This window comes from Oncorhynchus mykiss, chromosome 1 (genome assembly GCF_057628025.1).
Source record: "Oncorhynchus mykiss isolate SJ-2025 chromosome 1, ASM5762802v1, whole genome shotgun sequence".
Taxonomy (NCBI): domain Eukaryota; kingdom Metazoa; phylum Chordata; class Actinopteri; order Salmoniformes; family Salmonidae; genus Oncorhynchus; species Oncorhynchus mykiss.
The window spans coordinates 8,658,631-8,678,747 of NC_143022.1; the positions used below are offsets into that span (position 1 = coordinate 8,658,631).

Below are 20,117 nucleotides of genomic sequence, written 5' to 3' on the forward strand. Positions count from 1 at the left end.
CAACATTGGATCATTCAGAGATCCTCACTGAACTTCTGGAGAGAGTTTGCTGCACTGAAAGTAAAGGGGCAGAATAATTTTGCACGCCCAATTTTTCAGTTTTTGATTTGTTAAAAAAGTTTGAAATATCCAATAAATGTCGTTCCACTTCATGATTGTGTCCCACTTGTTGTTGATTCTTCACAAAAAAATGCAGTTTTATATCTTTATGTTTGAAGCCTGAAATGTGGCAAAAGGTCGCAAAGTTCAAGGGGGACGAATACTTTCGCAAGGCACTGTATGTAGAGTCAGGTGTATAGGAATGTGTGCAAAGAGTAATATGCAGTTCTAGGATGAGAATATCATGGTGGACCAGGTGGCCAGTTGGTGAGGGCCACGGCGCTGGGGAAGAAGCTGTTCAGGTGACGGGAGGTTTTAGTTGCGATTGACCTGAACTGTCCGTTTGCCAAAGGGGAGTCTTTGGAAGACAGGGTGTCCGGGGTGGAATGGGTCGGTGATGATCTTTCCTACACGCCTCCATGCCATGCAGTCGTACAGGACTCTCGATGGAGGGCAGATGGCAGCCGATGACCCTCTAAGTAGAACGGACAATCCGTTACAGTTTGCCCCGTGGCCCCGTGGCCCGGGCAGACGCATTCCGGAATCACACAGTGATCGAAGAGGTGAGGATGAACTCGATGATGGTTGTGTAGAATCTAATCGGTATTGTCCGTGAGAGTTTTAATTTCTTCAGCTGACGCCTCAAGAAGTACATCAGCTGGTGTCTAGATAGGGTCCTTGAAAAATAAATCTGTCATTTGTTGGAAGGGAACACAGATTATCTATCCATTGTCCATGTGGTAAAGTGATGTGGATAATTGATATAATATTATCAATTAGTCCATGAAATACCGAGACAATACTTTTGTGTAGTCCATGAAATACTGAGACAATACTTTTGTGCAAGTGATATTACCTTGATGAAAAATATGTTTAACTTTCCTGATATTCCTGACTTTCGTAAAAATAATTGGAATACATTTTTTCTTCTCTATTGAGGATACATGGCCTCTCATCTGTCCCAGTGTGACATATCATTTAACCTATATATCCTATGTGTTTTGTGTAGAATAAGTGTGCTTTGTAATTATCATAACATCCAATGCTTCTACGTACTGTACCTGTGCAGTACAATACAGTCTGCTATTAGCGAGTCGGTCTGGATGAAAGCGTCTGCCTTCTACTGCGAGTCGGTCTGGATGAGAGCGTCTGCCTTCTACTGCCAGTCGGTCTGGATAAAAGTGTCTGCCTTCTACTGCGAGTCGGTCTGGATGAAAGCGTCTGCCTTCTACTGCCAGTCGGTCTGGATAAAAGCGTCTGCCTTCTACTGCGAGTCGGTCTGGATAAAAGCGTCTGCCTTCTACTGCCAGTCGGTCTGGATAAAAGCGTCTGCCTTCTACTGCCAGTCGGTCTGGATAAAAGCGTCTGCCTTCTACTGCGAGTCGGTCTGGATGAAAGCGTCTGCCTTCTACTGCCAGTCGGTCTGGATAAAAGCGTCTGCCTTCTACTGCCAGTCGGTCTGGATGAGAGCGTCTGCCTTCTACTGCCAGTCGGTCTGGATGAAAGCGTCTGCCTTCTACTGCCAGTCGGTCTGGATAAAAGCGTCTGCCTTCTACTGCGAGTCGGTCTGGATGAAAGCGTCTGCCTTCTACTGCCAGTCGGTCTGGATAAAAGCGTCTGCCTTCTACTGCGAGTCGGCCTGGATGAGAGCGTATGCCTTCTACTGCGAGTCGGTCTGGATGAAAGCGTCTGCCTTCTACTGCCAGTCGGTCTGGATGAAAGCGTCTGCTAAATGACATCAACGGTAAACACACCCACAGCATAGGTGAGACAGGTGCATAGGTGAGTCAGAGAGACCTGTCTTGACACGTGCACCTAGGTGGAAACTAGGTTAGTGGAAGGATGTGTAGCTACAGTCAAAACTCAACGGAAATATACCCATGTGCATTAGAAATGTTTCCTATATCAGGAAACCCTTAGTGGCCGACCTATTAACTGCAGAGTTTACTACAACCTCATTTCACTGGCATATATTTAGAAATCCCAGAGTACAATGGTCATTACACTGTGGAGTTTCGTTTCTCTGGGACGCAATGAAACAAGCAACACGTTGCAACCATTTGGTACCAGGAAATGACCGTGTTGCATTCTTAGAAGTATGATGAAGTTAGGCACACATTACCACATCATTTCTTAGGAAATTCTAAGGAAATACTAGCTAGTTATAACAATAACTCATCACACCATTCAGTTACAAATGTAAAAACCTAAAAAAATGGTATGTTCAATGTAACCCTCAAGCCACACAAGCTCACAGAACGGTCCGCCGAGTGCTGAAGTGCGTAGTGCGTAAAAAAATTCTGTCCTCAGTTGCAATACTCACTACCAGGTCCCAAACTGCCTCTGGAAGCAATGTCAGCACAAGAACTGTAAGTCGAGAGCTTCAGGAATGGGTTTCCATGGCCGAGCAGCCGCACACAAGCCTAAGACCACCATGAGCAATGCCAAGCCTCGGCCGGAGAGATGTAAAGCTCACCGCCATTCGACTTGGGAGCAGTCAAAACGCGTTCTCTAGAGTGATGAATCACACTTCACTTTCTGATAGTCCGACAAACTAATCTGGGTTTGGCGAATGCCAGAACACAACCTTCGAAGGAATAATACCAACTGTAAAGTTTGGTGGAGGAATAATGGTCTGCGACTGTTTTTCATGGTTCGGGCTAGGCCCTTTGATTCCAGTGAAGGGAAATCTTAATTCTACAGCATGCAATAACATTTTAGACAATTATGTGCTTCCAACTTGGTGGCAAAAGTTTGGAGAAGGCCCTTTCCTGTTTCATCATGACAGTAACCCCGTGCACAAAGTGAGGTCCATGCAGAAATGGTTTGTCGAGATCGATGTGGAAGAACTTGACTGGCCTGCACAGAGACCTGACCTCCACTCCATCGAACACCTTTGGGATGAACTGCAGCAACACTCCAACGTCTAGTGGAAACCCTTCCCAGAAGAGTGGAGACTGTTAAAACAAAGGCGGAGGGGGGGGGGCAACTCCATATTACTGCCCATGATTTTGGTATGAGATGGTCTTGGTTATGTAGTGTACATTGGAAGCAGGCATGAACCCCTCTGGGCACTTTCCTATTCTGCTTTTAGTGCCAACTTCACCATATTTCAACGTGTGTGCAGACCAGACATTTGTCTTATTGGCTCAATCAGGATCCTATTTCAGAATCTAAGTCAACACACACAAATAAACCTTGCTGCGAAACAAGAGATTATCACACCTATATAAGCAAATATATCCTAGCCTAGTGTTAGTGTCAATTCAAAGTAAGATCGTACGGCATCATATGTCCTTGTTGATCCTAGAGTGAAGTACATCAAGCAGAGACTGAGGTGAGATAGTTGACAGCTATATACCCTGGACAGCTATATACCCTGGACACAGTATGTTTTGTACTTGTACGTCAAATAGCTTAAATCAATCTAAGCTGATCATTAGTCATTCATTGGAAGATTTAAAAAAAAATGTTTTTAAATGCACTGGGCGAGACATTGACATTCTTAATAAAACAGTAATTTATTTTTTTTACTGAAAACTGAAACCGTCAGAACAGCACATTACAAGGGCATTGTTAAGATATTTTCTCCAAGGCTCAGTGATAAATCACTTTCATACAGTACACCTGGCATGTGCACAGCATCTCCTTCAAATAAAAAAAAATTTAAAAAACCCAACTGAAGTTGAAATCTAAATTCATCCTGCTAAAGATGACCGATTATACAATTATAAGCCACAAAGAATAAACCAGGTCGCCCGACAACCGGCGATGGTGCAGGAGGCACAAAATACATGTAACACAGACAGGACATACCATAATATGCTCATACAAGAATTTACCGGGTTCAAGCTGGAGTTGTGAAATGTGTACAAAGTTTCCGTTAAGTTTCGAACGTTTCTTTATTGAAGTACAGATTGGTAAACTACAATCAGAATCTAAATGTTTGCATTCATCAAATACATTAAAACGTAACAAAAAAACTGTCTGCATATGAAATAAAATTTTAAAAAAAACACTGTTTACATGAACAAAAAGATGGGTCAAACTTCATTTTCTGCTAATGTGAGCTTCTGACTCTCCCTTCCTCTTAATCCCCCCCCCCCTCCTCCATTACCCATCGTTCAGACTGAATAACTAACTATACGTTACAATAAGAGCGTTGGATAAAAACATGAGGTAAGAAAGTGGTTTGATTATAGATCATGCAGAACATGCCAAACAGCATCCCCCCCAAAAAAAATATTTGATGTGAAGGAGGAAGGAGGAAGTGTAAAAAAAAAAAAATGTTTTAAGTAAAAATACATAGAAGTGTGCATTCAAAAATAATAAAAATATATAGGAATTACACAGCTTTGCGTCTTTGGTTACAAAGTAGGTTGAACAATTTCACAGCTTTTTTTTGTTTTTTTACCCCCAGCCCAGAAATTAAATATGCGCAATAGAATTTTCAAAAAGGTTGGGGAAGTATGGCAATTTTCTCTACATTTTTTTTCCCCCCCAAAAAGAAACTATAGCAAAGGAAATGAACAGTGTTCTTCATCAAAATATAACCACCGAAAATTCATTGAAGAATATATATATATATATTTGAAGAACTGGTGTTCACCTGTACAAACCCTCTACGCTCTCAATACTTTACACTCTCTACAAAATGTACATTCAACCTGGATTTCATCTCATTTAAATGAACTGCCTTTTAGTGTTAGCGGTGCTATGCCATAGGAAATTGCCATTTTAAAAGAACCTATTGCCTGTACGGAACTACTTGTTGCATTAGACTACCAAAAATGTCTGACCGATAATCATAAACAGAAAGTTTTTATTTTCTCTTCTTTTTTTTGTTTTTAAATATAAGTATTTCTGTTACATTGTTCATTTACATTATGAAAATAGCAGCCCCAAAATAAATAAATGCAAACAGTAAAACTGAACTAATGAAGGTATGTTTTTTTTTTATTTTTTTTTTTTAACTTGGGTCAAAGTGTGGTGGTTCTGGGAAAACTAGTCTCGCTCTTCTCACGGTGAGACACACATTCCTCTTATGGTAGGGTGAGAATCCTCTTCCCCACCTCAGTCTCTTTGTCCCTCTCATTCCCCCGTTCTTTTCCACTCACCACCAACAGCCCAGTGTTGATTTTTGGGGGGCCCTTTGGACCACCTCCAGTTATCCCGCCACAATACAGCCCATCACCTCTCTCCCCTGCGTGGGGACTCCAGGCTGCGATGTACTCGCCCCTGGCCAGTTCCCCTTCCACTGAACACGGGACGCCCGGACAAAACAATGCTTTCACAGGATGATGATGGTCTAATACTGGGAAGGCCCGACGACAGCAGCAGCACACTGAAGCATGGCTCTTAACGCCACTCAAAAAGACAAGGGTGGCAAACAAAGGCCGATTTTGCTTCTCAATAAAACATAATCAAGTGTTGATTATGGTTGGTTAGTTGGTTGTTTGGGGACTCCTCCTCGCGTATTTCGGGGAGGTGTTTTACGGAGGCAGGTGATCACGCCGAGGTGACGTTGGGCTGCTGGAGCAGGCTGAGAGCCTGGGCTGCACCCTCCAAGTGGGGTTTGGTATTGGCGGGGGGTTGCTGCTGAGGCGGGGAGGTGCTGCCGGCCGGGCTGATTTGGGTGGACGACAGCTGGGTGAGCTGATCAGTGTTGGCCAGGGACTTGAGCACAGCGTTCTCCCGCTCCAGCTGAGAGTTCCTCTCATACAGCTCCTTGATCTGCTCCTTCAGAACCTCCACCTCCTCCCTCACCGCATACATCAGGTGGCTCTTCACTAGGTCCTGAGGAGAAAGAGAGGGGGAGAGCGTTAGTACAACAACTCAGGAGCATATAACACTACAGAGATGTGAGGGGTCAGAGGGCTAGCAAGACAGATACTACCATGTCATACGATGTGAGGGGTCAGAGGGCTAGCAAGACAGAGATACTACCATGTCATACGATGTGAGGGGTCAGAGGGCTAGCAAGACAGAGATACTACCATGTTATACGATGTGAGGGGTCAGAGGGCTAGCAAGACAGAGATACTACCATGTCATACGGTGTGAGGGGTCAGAGGGCTAGCAAGACAGAGATACTACCATGTCATACGATGTGAGGGGTCAGAGGGCTAGCAAGACAGAGATACTACCATGTCATACGATGTGAGGGGTCAGAGGGCTAGCAAGACAGATACTACCATGTCATACGATGTGGGGGGTCAGAGGGCTAGCAAGACAGATACTACCATGTCATACGATGTGAGGGGTCAGAGGGCTAGCAAGACAGAGACTACCATATCATGGGAGGGGTTACATCAGTGTGCTAGCAAGGCAGAGATACTACCATATCATGGGAGGGGTTACATCAGAGTGCTAGCAAGACAGAGATACTACCATATCATGGGAGGGGTTACATCAGAGTGCTAGCAAGACAGAGATACTACCATATCATGGGAGGGGTTACAGAGTGCTAGCAAGACAGAGATACTACCATATCATGGGAGGGGTTACATCAGAGTGCTAGCAAGACAGAGATACTACCATATCATGGGAGGGGTTACATCAGAGTGCTAGCAAGACAGAGATACTACCATATCATGGGAGGGGTTACATCAGAGTGCTAGCAAGACAGATACTACCATGTCAAGCTTTACCACTGATTTCAGGTCAAAGGGCATCGCCATCAACTTTTCAATACGTTAGTAGTGCCTAGCTAGTGGGTAGAAAAGTGCAGAACTAGAGATGCACTCACCATCGCTTGCTCGATCTTGTTATCGATGGCTACAACACTGGCTCCAGAAGAACTGTGGAGAAAGAGTCAAGAGAGAAAATAATGTCAACATACCGAAGGAATGAGGGAACTCTTTCCCCCCCCCACATTTGACATCCTTTTCCAGCCTGTAGAAGAATGCTGCCTTGCCTCTTAATACTGTTTTTAAAAAAACAGGCTATATGCAATTGGGATTTAGGCTAGTTGAACATAAAGGGGTTTAAGCAACACAGATGTTTGGGGGGGAGATTAGGTTTATAGCCCTTCCAGCACTGGGTTCTGTGCTATGCAAAATGACGCTCCATTGTGTGGAAAGTCATCGTTTCACGATACTGTGCACTTCCAATAGGCCCAGGGCCAAAGTGAGCCGCACATGATGCATTTCAGCTGCACATTTACTCCAATGTGATATCTAATCAAGTGTAAACACATCCTAAGGATAAGGGAATAAGCACATTTGCATAAAATTGTTATACTGTAGAATATAAAAATGCGTGGGCAACTGGTCGCTGCATTCTAGCGACAGAATAACATGCCATACAAAACAGAACTGATCCCGTTATTTGAAAACATGATTTACGTTTATAATGCATAGCTCACAAAAGGTGCATTTCATGTTGATGCACGTGTAAAAACTGCGCATTGGTCACAACACCGTGTGACGTGAAAAAAAAAAACGTTTTTAAACACCATCCTCCAAATAATTATGTCAGATGTATATAAATATCATGTTGTTTTGACATGCTTTTGTCTCGACATTGATTTGAGGATAGTATTTGTTTTCGCAATGTTTTGTTGTCTAGGCGACACAGCATACTGTGTGTCCTTTTATGGCGGTTACCACCACTTCTCCTCCCTTGCTCCGTTTAGCGTATTACCCTTGTAGAAAATGCGTTATACTCACGTCGTTCAGTGGCCAACGTCTCGTAGACACATTAAATAATCTCACAAATCTCTATTTAAACCCCCAAAATGTTGCGTTTCTGATCCTTTTAGCTACGCCCGGTCGATGCCTGTCGTCCACTGACTACACCGCCCCATCTGAACAAAGGCGCTTTCACGCAACGCGCCGCTAGAAGGTGCACTGGCAAGCCAATATATTGTCCACGTCTGTAATTGTGTATTTTAAATATTTTACCGATCCTGTGGAATAAAATGTATTGTAGTATTCCTCCATATGCATGTGTGAGGTGAAACTATACTATCTATTCTGCTCCAAATAACAGTGAAAGTTTTAGGTTTCCTCGCTATACTTCAAAACATGAACAGGATACAGAACATTCATTTGCTGATCTATGTTCATATGTATTAAATGTCCCTTTATAGTTAGGACTTCTAGCGCACCGTCGGCATAGGATAACTGTCTACATGTGATACATATTTGTGTGTGAGAGAGGTTGAGTGAGAGTGTGTGTCGGCATATCATAATTCAACTGTTGCCCAAAATTATGCTGTCGCGCAATTTAACTAACAATTCGCCAAACGGTTGACAAGATCATTTTCAAATTAGGTCCTGATTACGCCATTAATGTCTTTGGCTCCTCCATTCAATGTAAACAAATCATCGATCAATGGTCTACGACCACTGAATCCCCACGACTATGTAGACTACGTGACTCGCTGCAGCTCAGCAAGGCGACGAGAGGACGTGCAGAGAGGGAGCACTGTACCCCTAAGGCTATGTAGCCTACATGACCGACTGCAGCGCAACAAGACGACGTGCAGAGAGGGAGCACTGTACCCCTAAGGCTATGTAGCCTACATGACCGACTGCAGCGCAACAAGACGACGTGCAGAGAGGGAGCACTGTACCCCTAAGGCTATGTAGCCTACATGAGCTACTGCAGCGCAACAAGACGACGTGCAGAGAGGGAGCACTGTACCCCTAAGGCTATGTAGCCTACATGAGCTACTGCAGCGCAACAAGATCGACGTGCAGAGGGCGCACTGTACCCCTAAGGCTATGTAGCCTACATGTCCGATTGCAGCTCAACAAGACGACGTGCAGAGAGGGAGCACTGTACCCCTAAGGCTATGTAGCCTACATGACCGACTGCAGCTCAACAAGGCGACGAGAGGACGTGCAGAGAGACAATCACTACTGCCCAGTCAAAACACTACATTGAAGCTACTAAATGCTACAAAGTAGCCAAAGCACTTACATCACAGCGGCTCTCAAACTTCATACAATTGCTAACAACGCCGTGAAGATAAGAGGTACCAACAAGCAGATACAGCAACTATTAGCCAGGGTGCACTCGCAACTATGTCCTTCTAACTGACAATATAGAGAGCATGCGTCTAAATACAATCGTAAAGACAGCTACACAATGATGAGGGAATAGCCTCCAAATACTCAACACTATTACCTGCATCGTGCTCTGTAACGAACCACACGTCCTGAATTTGTGGGTGAGGATCCTGGCGAGTAGGGAAGAGTGTAGCTCATTTCGCAACGCATGATGACCAAAACTTCCCAAATTACAACTCTCGGAAAAGAGTTGAACAAGAGTCCACGTTCTCTCTCTGACTCGTAGGTGTACTTTCAGTGTTTTGATGGGAGTGAGTGTCTCCAGTCTTTAAAAGCCTTTTACGTCACATGGGACTTGCCTGGAAGAATGTTAGGGGAGGAGTTTGGTGCGTCTACGTTCTAATTTGTCTACTCAGTGACAGGCTTATATAAATCATATTTACTTACTGCTGTTGCAAAACATAATCTCACACTGCATGTGTTAAACCACACCTTTATCAAATCAACTTAAGTTTACTCATGCTTTGCTTTATCTTGGCCAGGTCGCAGTTGTAAAATGGGAACTTGTTCTCAACTAGTTTACCTGGTTAAATAAAAGGTGAAAGAAATAAAATATATGTTTGTAAGCATGTTTGATTTGTATCAAACCCAAATTATAGCAATTACTTTTGAATAACTATAGTTATCAAATATCAAGATGGTATTTCAGGGTGATACTATTTTCAGGTTGTGTGGGCCTGATCATTTCCATTGCCTAAACTTGACTTAATACCCCCTAAGGTCAATGTCCACGCCCCTGCGGAAATATTATATATAATTTTTAAAAGAAATCTAATCAATTTAAGCTAGATCTGTTTCTTTGCATTGGATTCGTTTCAATCCACAGCATCCGCCTATGTAACACTTCTACTTCTGAGGTGAAAGGTGACAGAGCTAGAGCGGTATTTGTCAGACCATGAGACATGGCGAAAATCAGTCTTCTCACAAAATAGTCTGTAGCGTCCGAACGGTTATGACCCCAAACTTTAATGACCCCTTTACAGAAAGATGACTCTCTCGAACACGATGGCGTTCCCCGTTTCACTCTAACGACCCCCCGCAAGCGTCTTGGGACTTGTCTGAAGTCAGTACAGCCGATCTGCCAACTTCTGTCTGTAGCATCTGAACAGTTTGGGCTACACACTAATATGAGCCCTAATGCTTTGAGTAAAGAACATGTTATTTGTAAAAATATACAAGGTCTTGTTAATGACTACATGTTCAATTCGTATCACTTTTTAAAAAAAAGGTGTAATGCAGAAATCACTCCGCCATTTCCTGGTTGGGTAATTGAGTAATTTGAGATGGGTTGTAAACAGAGGTTTCTGTTTTCTTCCTACAAATGTGGTCTCTTTTCAATGGTTTAAGCTACACAATATGACATTATCACAGAGAGAGAAAACTCTCAGGAACAAATACATACAGTTAGGGTCAGAAGTTTACATACACCTTAGCCAATTACATTTAAACTTAGTTTCATAATTCCTGACATTCAATCCTAGTAAAAACTCCCTGTCTTAGGTCAGTTAGGATCACCACTTTATTTTAAGAATGTGAAATGTCAGAATAATGGCAGAGAGAATTATTTATTTCAGCTATTATGTCTTTCATCACTTTCCCAGTGGGTCAGAAGTTTACATACACTCAAATAGTATTTGGTAGCATTGTCTTTAAATTGTTTAACTTGGGTCAAACATTTCAGGTAGCCGTCCACAAGCTCCCCACAATAAGTTGGGTGAATTTTGGCCCACTAGTCCTGACAGAGCTGGTGGTAACAGTCAGGTTTGTAGGCCTCCTTGCTTGCACACGCCTTTTCAGTTCTGCCCACACATTTTCTATAGGATTGAGGTCAGGACTTTGTGATGGCCACTCCAATACCTTGACTTTGTTTTTCTTAAGCCATTTTGACACAACTTTGGAAGTATGCTTGGGGTCATTGTTCATTATGAATGCCCATTTGCGACCAAGTTTTAACTTCCTGACGGATGTCTTGAAATGTTGCTTCAATATATCCACATAATTTTCCTTCCTCACGAAGCCACCTATTTTGTGACATGCACCAGTTCCTCCTGCAGCATAGCACCCCCACAATATGATGCTGCCACCCCCGTACTTTACGGTTGGGGATGGTGTTCTTCGGCTTGCAAGCCTCACCCCTTTTCCTCCAAACATGACAATGGTCATTATGCCCAAACAGTTCAATTTCTCCAAAAAGTATGATCTTTGTCCCCATGTGCATTTGCAAACCGTAGTATTTTTTTATGTCGGTTTTGGAGCAGTGGCTTCTCCCTTGCTGAGCGGCCTTTCAGGTTATGTCGATATAGGACTCGTTTTACTGTGGTTATAGATACTTTTGTACCCGTTTCCTCCAGCATCTTCACAAGGTCCTTTGCTGTTGTTCTGGGATCGATTTGCACTTTTTGCACCAAAGTACATTAATCTCTAGGAGACAGAACACGTATCCTTCCTGAGCGGTATGACGGCTGCGTGGTCCCATGGTGTTTATACTTGCGTACTATTGTTTGGATGTGGTACCTTCAGGAGTTTGGAAATTGCTCCCAAGCATGAACCAGACTTGTGAAGGTCTACAATTGTTTTTCCTGAGGTCTTGACTGATTTCTTTTGATTTTCCCATGATGTCAAGCAAAGAGGCACTGAGTTTGAAAGGTAGGCCTTGAAATACATCCACAGGTACACCTCCAATTGACTCAGATGATGTCAATTAGCTTAACAGAAGCTTCTAAAGCCATGACGTCCTTTTCTGGAATTTTCCAAGATGTTTAAAGGCACAGTTAACTTAGTGCATGTAAACTTCTGACCCACTGGAATTGTCATACAGTGAATTATAAGTGAAACAATCGGTCTGTAAACAATTGTTGGAAAAATGACTTGTGTCATGCACAAAGTAGATGTCCAAACCGACATACCAAAACTATAGTTTGTTAACTAAAAATTTGTGGAGTGGTTGAAAAACGAGTTTTAATGACTCCAACCTAAGTGTATGTAAACTTCCGACTTCAACTGTACTTACTGCTTCCCTCTACTATGTCTGCAAGCTGTTAGAACAAGACCAGGCACTGAATCTGACAGGGGGAAATAGCATTCATATTTGATGTTATTTTCTACACAGAAGATCACACAACATTGTCTAAATGATCTTCTGAATTTCCCAATACCTTTTATGATGCATCAGTCACTTCAAACCATCTTGAGATTAACAATATTGTCCGACTGATTTTTAATAGACTCACAGCCCAAATTGTAAAAAAGTAAACTTTGGCCGTTAATTACATAACTTAGTTTTTTTGTACATGGTGGGGGGGGGGGGGGGGGGTCACAGAAACATTTTGCTATCAAAATGGGGTTGCAGGACAAAACAAAGTTTGGGAACCCCTGAATTAAACAAATCAAATATCCAACAACTTTCCTCATATCACCAAGGTCCTTACCCTCCAGTCTTCTGTGGCTATGTTTCAAAATGCAAGCATCCAACTATCAAAAATCAGGTATCAAAATATGGAAAAAAATTGTGAAAATGTGGATCGTTACCTTTCCCAGTGTCTCTAGTCAACAGTGGACAACTGGGGAGCCATACATCTTGCTGTGATTACGTACTGTAAACATGTTTGGTATGCATTGGGCTTTAGGTTGGCTACGCATACTACAGCTATACAGACCAGGGACTGAGAGGAATGCGATGCCAACAGGTCCATGATAACTCGCGAGACAGCTAAATGAAGTGACCGCATTCCACGCAGGGGCCTGAGTTAGATTTAAATCTGACTGGTTGATAAACAAGGAGAGAACAGCACATTCTTCCCCCCCCTTTGAACCGACCAATTAACACATCCAGGACAAAAGGAGGAAACAGAATGCCCAACGGCTGAGTATGGAATGCGTTTATCCATAACACATGGACAGCAGGGGAAGGATGATGGACAGGGAGTGGTTAACAGGAGGGGAGACACTGGCAGACAAATCTAAAGGAAAACAAGGGGGCCGGTACATTTCATTAAGGGAGGGGACCTTGAACGGCCCGTTTATATAAAAGAGACACGGCTTGCTCTGTGTGCCACACACAACAAGGACCTGTTCTGACCACAACAGTGCACGTGCGTGTGCCCCCCCCGCCAGGAACACAACAGCAGACGACATTCCAGTCACCCCCAGACCCCCCAACACAACGCACCCACACGTGTATCACCCCCGCGACGCAAACCCAAATATCCAAGTCACCTCACTCCCGACGGGGAATCGGCAGAACCACAACACCCCACATTTGGGTCAGGGGTGCTGACCGGATACCAGGGACACAAAAACAGAGAACACATGCTTTCAGAGATGAACAATCTAATTAGTTCTTCAACAGGGGACAGATGCACAGGCACACGTCGCCCTGTAAAACCATACAAAACACCTCACCAGGCGGCGGCAGCTGAACAAATCATACTTCTCCTCCATTGGCCGAGGGGTTGGGGGGGGGGGTTAAGAGATTACTGACTGACGCAGTCTCTCAAATAGCCGCCTGTCCCTTTTAATAGCTGGCACACGTGTCAGCAAATAAACACTGGTCTAAATGAATTGTTTACGAGTTAACTTCAGTGAGTACTCTAAAAGGTTGAGCAACAGAAGAGAGAAAGAATAACAACATCATTGCCATGGATGAAACAGCAGTGCGGTTTGACAATGGTCGGCTCGACTCGGTATTCAATGTTTGTCCAGTAGGATACACATCTGTGGGTGAAGTGAAAGTAGGTAAATGGTTAAAGTTGTTAAAACAGAAAATAACTTCACGGTTAAGCATAAAAAAAAATCAAAATGACAGTTAAGTTGCACCTAGTGGACGGTATTAAAAAAAGGCATCATCCAATGTCCCGGGGACGAGGGACAAACATCGAATACTGAAGTCTATCTGGTGTGATTGCGTTGCAACTACGGGGGGGATACAAGGCACAAGAGAGAGACTGAAGCGTGAAACCTGGGGTGTATGATAGGGAAAGGGCGATACACCCAGTCACTTGTACGAATGCAACAAGGCGGCGCCGGAGAACAAGGCTGACGTTTTACGTATTCCTAACCAATTGTGCTTTTTTTTTTTTTTCCCCCTTTGCATTGTTTGTAACTTATTTTGTACATAATGTTGCCGCTACCGTCTCTTATGACCAAAAATAACTTCTGGGACATCAGAACTGCGATTACTCACCATGGACCTGCAGAATCCTTTTTTTCCTTTAACGAGTCTGACGAGCCCAGCCTGAATGGTATACTGCTTTCTCAGGAACAGGCCCAGATTCCCATCATTTGCGTGAAGAGGGGGCGGAGAAAAAGGGGCCAGAGGGCGGGCTGCCTTCTGAGAATTCGTAGGCCATCGAATAAACCCCCAATTCCTTCTATTCTGCTAGCAAACGTGCTCTCTTTGAACAATAAAATAGGTGACATACGCAGAAGATTAATCTACCAACGGGACATTCAAAACTGTAATATCTTATGCTTCACAGAGTCGTGGCTGAACGACGACACTATCAACATACACCTGGCTCGTTATACACTGTATCGGCTAGATAGCACAGCGGCGTCTTGTAAGACAAGGGGCGGCAGACAATGCATTTGTGTAAATAACAGCTGGTACACTAAGGAAGTTTCAAGGTTTTGCTCACCTGAGGTAGAATATCTCATGATAAGCTGTAGACCACAATATCTACCAAGAGAGTTTCTGTATTTTTTGTAGCTGTCTACATTCCACCACAGAGCGAGGTTGGCACTAAGAACTCACTGAATGAGCTGTATTCCGCCATAAGCAAACAGGAAAACGCTCATCCAGAGGCAGCGCTTCTAGTAGTCGAGGACTTTAATACAGGGAAACTTAAATCTGTTTTACCACATTTCTATCAGCATGTTAAAATGTGCAACCAGAGGGGAAAACAACCTCTGGACCACCTTTACTCCACACACAGAGACGCATACAAAGCTCTCCCTCGCCCTCCATTTGGGCAAATCTGACCATAATTCTATCCTTCTGATTCCTGCTTACAAGCGAAAATTAAAGCAGGAAGTACCAGTGACTCGGTGAGTAAAAATGTGTTCAGATGAAGCTGATGCTAAGCTACAGGACTGTGTTGTTTGCACAGACTAGAATATGTTCCAGAATTCCTCCGATGGCATTGAGGAGTAGACCACGTCAGTCATTGGCTTCATCAATAAGTACAGGGGCCCCTCAGGGGTGCGTGCTGAGTCCCATCCTGTACTCTGTTCACTCATGACTGCATAGCCAGGCACAACTCCAACACCATCATTAAGTCTGCTGATGACAATAGTGGTAGGCCTGATCACCGACAACGATGAGACAGCCTATAGGGAGGAGGTCAGAAACCTGGTTGTGTGGTGCCAGGACAACAACCTCTCCCTCAACATGATCAAGACAAAGGAGAGGATTGTGGACTACAGGAAAAAGAGGACCGAGCACGCCCCCATTCTCATCGACAGGGCTGTAGTGGAGCAGGTTGAGAGCTTCAAGTTCCTTGGTGTCCACATCACCAACAAACTAACATGGTCCCAGCACACCAAGACAGTCGTGAAGAGGGCACAAAACCCATTCAGAGGGTAGTGCGTACGGCCAAGTACATCACTGGGGTCAAGCTTCCTGCCATCCAGGACCTCTATACCATGCGGTGTAAGAGGAAGGCCCTAAAAATTGTCAAAGACTCCAGCTACCCTAGTCGGCAAACGGTACCGGAGCGCCAAGTCTAGGTCCAAGAGGCTTCTAAACAGCTTCTAGCCCCAAGCCATAAGACTCCTCAGCATCTAATCAAATGGCCGCACCCCCCCTCTTTACACCACTGCTACTCTGTTTTCATCTACGCACAGTCACTAATAACTCTACCAACATGTACATTATTAGCTCAACTAACCAGTGCCCGGTTATTGACTCTCTACCGGTACACCCCTGTATATGGTCTCGCAATTGTTATTTTACTGCTGCTCTTTAATTACTTGTTACTTTTATTTGATTTTTTTTATTTTTTTACTGCATTATTGGTTAGGGGCTTGTAAGTAAGCATTTCACTGTACGGTGCATTTCACTGTACACCTGTTGTATTCGGTGCATGTGACGAATAAAATTCGATTTCATCAACTGAAACGTGTCTTCCGCATTTAACCCAACCCCTTTGTATTAGAGAGGTGGGGGGGGGGGGGGGGGTTGCTTTTTAAAAAAAGAAATCGACATCCATGTCTTCGGTCGCCCGGGGAACAGTGGGTTAACTGCCTTCGGTTACTGGCCCAACATTCCTACCCGCTATAGCAGCCTAGTCTTTGCAAGTATGATCTGCAATGTATTTGTTATGATTATACTCCTCACACCAGTTAGCAAAAGTATAAAAAACATTTTATTGAGCAAAAGCAATGAAATGCGTTGTTTTACCAGGTCAGCCATAGTTGAAGGGCCCATCCATCGACAGAGTTTACAGCATATTGGGGTAACCTTACTTATACTAGGAGTTTACCGCATATGGGCCTCTCTACTCTTCTCAACAGCTGCACTACAGTCGCTAAACCAGATGATGTCAGCAGAGTTATTAGCCATTATCCTCACTTTAACCAGATGTCGTCAGCAGAGTGAGTTATTAGCCATTATCCTCCCTTTAACCAGATGTCGTCAGCAGTGTGAGTTATTAGCCATTATGCTCACCTAAATCAAAGTCAACAAAACTACTTCAGCCGACTTTAAACTGTGTCAAACAGAACAGAAGCCTAGTTAATCAGGTATGTTAATGTTAAAAAGACCATTCATGTCTAGCCATTTGTTCACCCAAGACCAGACGACTAAAAGGGACAATGGTCCTGCATGGTAAATATAAAAGCATCAAGCAAGACAAAAAAAAATACATTGTTAGAAACTAGCTTTGCTCCTCCACTATCTTAATTGATGGTGCCCATTATGTAAGTAAACAGCCCAGTATAAACCTGCCCAGAGGGCAGTCTCCTAGGGGTATTGTGAGGGCTATCGTTTACCTTTACAAACAGATAGAGAGCCAGGGGGAAACATTTAGAGCTTATTCAGATTGAAGAGAGTTGAAGCAGAGGCATCGCAACAAAGTTTCAATGTTAATTTGTTTCCGTCTTTCATGGAAGGATTTTTTTGATCCATAAAATGAAGTGGGCTGAGAACAAACCCCTCTTCACATTATTTAAGATATCATTTCAAAATAGAATTTAAATATTAAAATGTAAAAACAATACGCACCATGAAAGTATAACAAATTGAAAATGAATCTTGATATGCAAGGTTTGTTAGGTTTATATATATATATATTTGTTGTTTTTTTTGTTTGTTTTTTTGTGTGCATAAAACTTTTTTTTTTAAATACGTTTCAATTTACATAATACGTACATAAACTTTTCAGTTTACATAAGCAAGGGGAATGTCATGTACCGAGAGGGGGTTTGGGGGGCTTGAAGCAGCATGTACGCACGCAGCCCCACGACCTAGAAGGCGTATAAACTCGCTGGCTGACGTATTTTGCTTTACCTTAGATCCTACATGGCGCTCTCCAGGGAACAAGTGCTGCTGATGGTATAAAAATGGTTGACATTCCTGTTTGGTAGGGTTTTATAATGAATAGCAACATTGACACATGGCCTTAAAGGAGGTACATTCAGGAGACAAGTACATGCAATTTTGGCTACAGGTGCAGTCGAGTGGCTACAGGTAAGAAGTCTGTTCTACCCGCCAAGATGTACACTACATGACCAAAAGTATGTGGACACCTGCTTGTCGAACATCTCATTCCAAAATCATGGGCATTAATATGGAGTTGGTCCCCCCCCTTTGCTGCTATAACAGCCTCCACTCTTCTGAGAAGGCTTTCCTCTAGATGTTGGAACATTGCTGCGGGGACTTGTTTCCATTCAGCCAGTAGAGCATTAGTGAGCCCGAACTATAACTAACAGCCCCAGACCATTATTCCTCCTCCACCAAACTTTACAGTTGGCACTGTGCATTCAGGCAGGGCACGTTCTCCTGGCATCTGCCAAACCCAGATTTGTTCGTCAGATTGCCAGATGGTAAAGTGTGATTCATCACGCCAGAGAATGTGTTTCCACTGCTCCAGAGTCCACTGGTGGCGAGCTTTACACCACTCCAGCCGACGCTTGGCAATGTGCATGGTGATCTTCGGCTTGTGTGCGGCTGCTCGGGCCATGGAAACCCATTTCACGAAGCTCCCGACGAATAGTTATTGTGCTGACATTGCTTCCAGAGACAGTTTGGAACCCGGTAGTGACTGTTGTGACGACAGAAGATTTTAATACGTTTATGTAGCCTACCACTTCACGGCTGAGCCGTTGTTGCTCCTAGACGTTTCCACTTCACAATAACAGCACTTACAGTTGACCGGGGAAGCTTTAGCAGGGCATACATTTGACAAACTGACTTGTTGGAAAGGTGGCATCCTATGACAGTGCCACGTTGAAAGTCACTGAGCTCTTCAGTAAAGCCATTCTACTACCATCGTGTGTCTCCAGAGACACACGTCTTTGTGTTTGATTATTATTTTATTTTTTTACACCCGCCAGCAACGAGTGTGGCTGAAATGACCTGAATCTACTAATTTGAAAAGGTGTCCACATAGTGTGCATATATACAAAAGTATGTTTTGCTACTGCGCTCAAGTTGAAGGATAACCCAGAAATGCACAGAGGACACCGCCCTGGGATTCAGGCAACTTTGATCTTGGATTCCCTCAATGTGTAGGTGCCATAGTCGGGTCCCATTTACACGTCATTAGTCCACCACTCGCACAGACTACTTATATTGGGTGTCCCGCCACCCCCTCTTTTACACTACTGCCACTCTCTGTTCATCATATATGTCACTTTAACCATATCTACATGTACATACTACCTCAATCAGCCTGACTAACCAGTACCTGTATGTAGCCTCGCTACTGTTACTTTTCACTGTCTTTTTTACTCTTTTTTTTGTTGCACTGTTTGTTAGAGCCTGTAAGTAAGAATTTCACTGTGAGGTCTACTACACCTGTTGTATTCAGCATTTCACTGTAAGGTCTACTACACCTGTTGTATTCAGCATTTCACTGTGAGGTCTATTACACCTGTTGTATTCAGCATTTCACTGTGAGGTCTACTACACCTGTTGTATTCAGCATTTCACTGTCAGGTCTACTACACCTGTTGTATTCAGCATTTCACTGTGAGGTCTACTACACCTGTTGTATTCAGCATTTCACTGTCAGGTCTACTACACCTGTTGTATTCAGCATTTCACTGTAAGGTCTACTACACCTGTTGTATTCAGCATTTCACTGTAAGGTCTACTACACCTGTTGTATTCAGCATTTCACTGTAAGGTCTACTACACCTGTTGTATTCAGCATTTCACTGTAAGGTCTACTACACCTGTTGTATTCAGAATTTCACTGTAAGGTCTACTACACCTGTTGTATTCAGCATTTCACTGTCAGGTCTACTACACCTGTTGTATTCAGCATTTCACTGTAAGGTCTACTACACCTGTTGTATTCAGCATTTCACTGTCAGGTCTACTACACCTGTTGTATTCAGCATTTCACTGTGAGGTCTACTACACCTGTTGTATTCAGCATTTCACTGTAAGGTCTACTACACCTGTTGTATTCAGCATTTCACTGTCAGGTCTACTACACCTGTTGTATTCAGCATTTCACTGTAAGGTCTACTACACCTGTTGTATTCAGCATTTCACTGTAAGGTCTACTACACCTGTTGTATTCAGCATTTCACTGTAAGGTCTACTACACCTGTTGTATTCAGCATTTCACTGTAAGGTCTACTACACCTGTTGTATTCAGCATTTCACTGTAAGGTCTACTACACCTGTTGTATTCAGAATTTCACTGTAAGGTCTACTACACCTGTTGTATTCAGCATTTCACTGTCAGGTCTACTACACCTGTTGTATTCAGC

General features: G+C 43.5%; 1 protein-coding gene across 1 annotated transcript in view; it reads right to left on the minus strand.

The window, feature by feature from the left end:
- Nucleotides 1-3,601: 3,601 nt before the first annotated feature.
- Nucleotides 3,602-20,117, minus strand: part of tsc22d2 (TSC22 domain family 2) — a 48,197-nt gene continuing 31,681 nt past the window's right edge. Inside the window, exons 2-3 of the mRNA XM_036986955.2 lie at nt 6,848-6,899; nt 3,602-5,895 (exon numbers count right to left, since the gene is read on the minus strand). Coding sequence (XP_036842850.1) covers nt 5,608-5,895; nt 6,848-6,899 — 340 coding nt within the window. The 3' untranslated portion in view covers nt 3,602-5,607. The remainder of the gene's footprint in view (nt 5,896-6,847; nt 6,900-20,117) is intronic.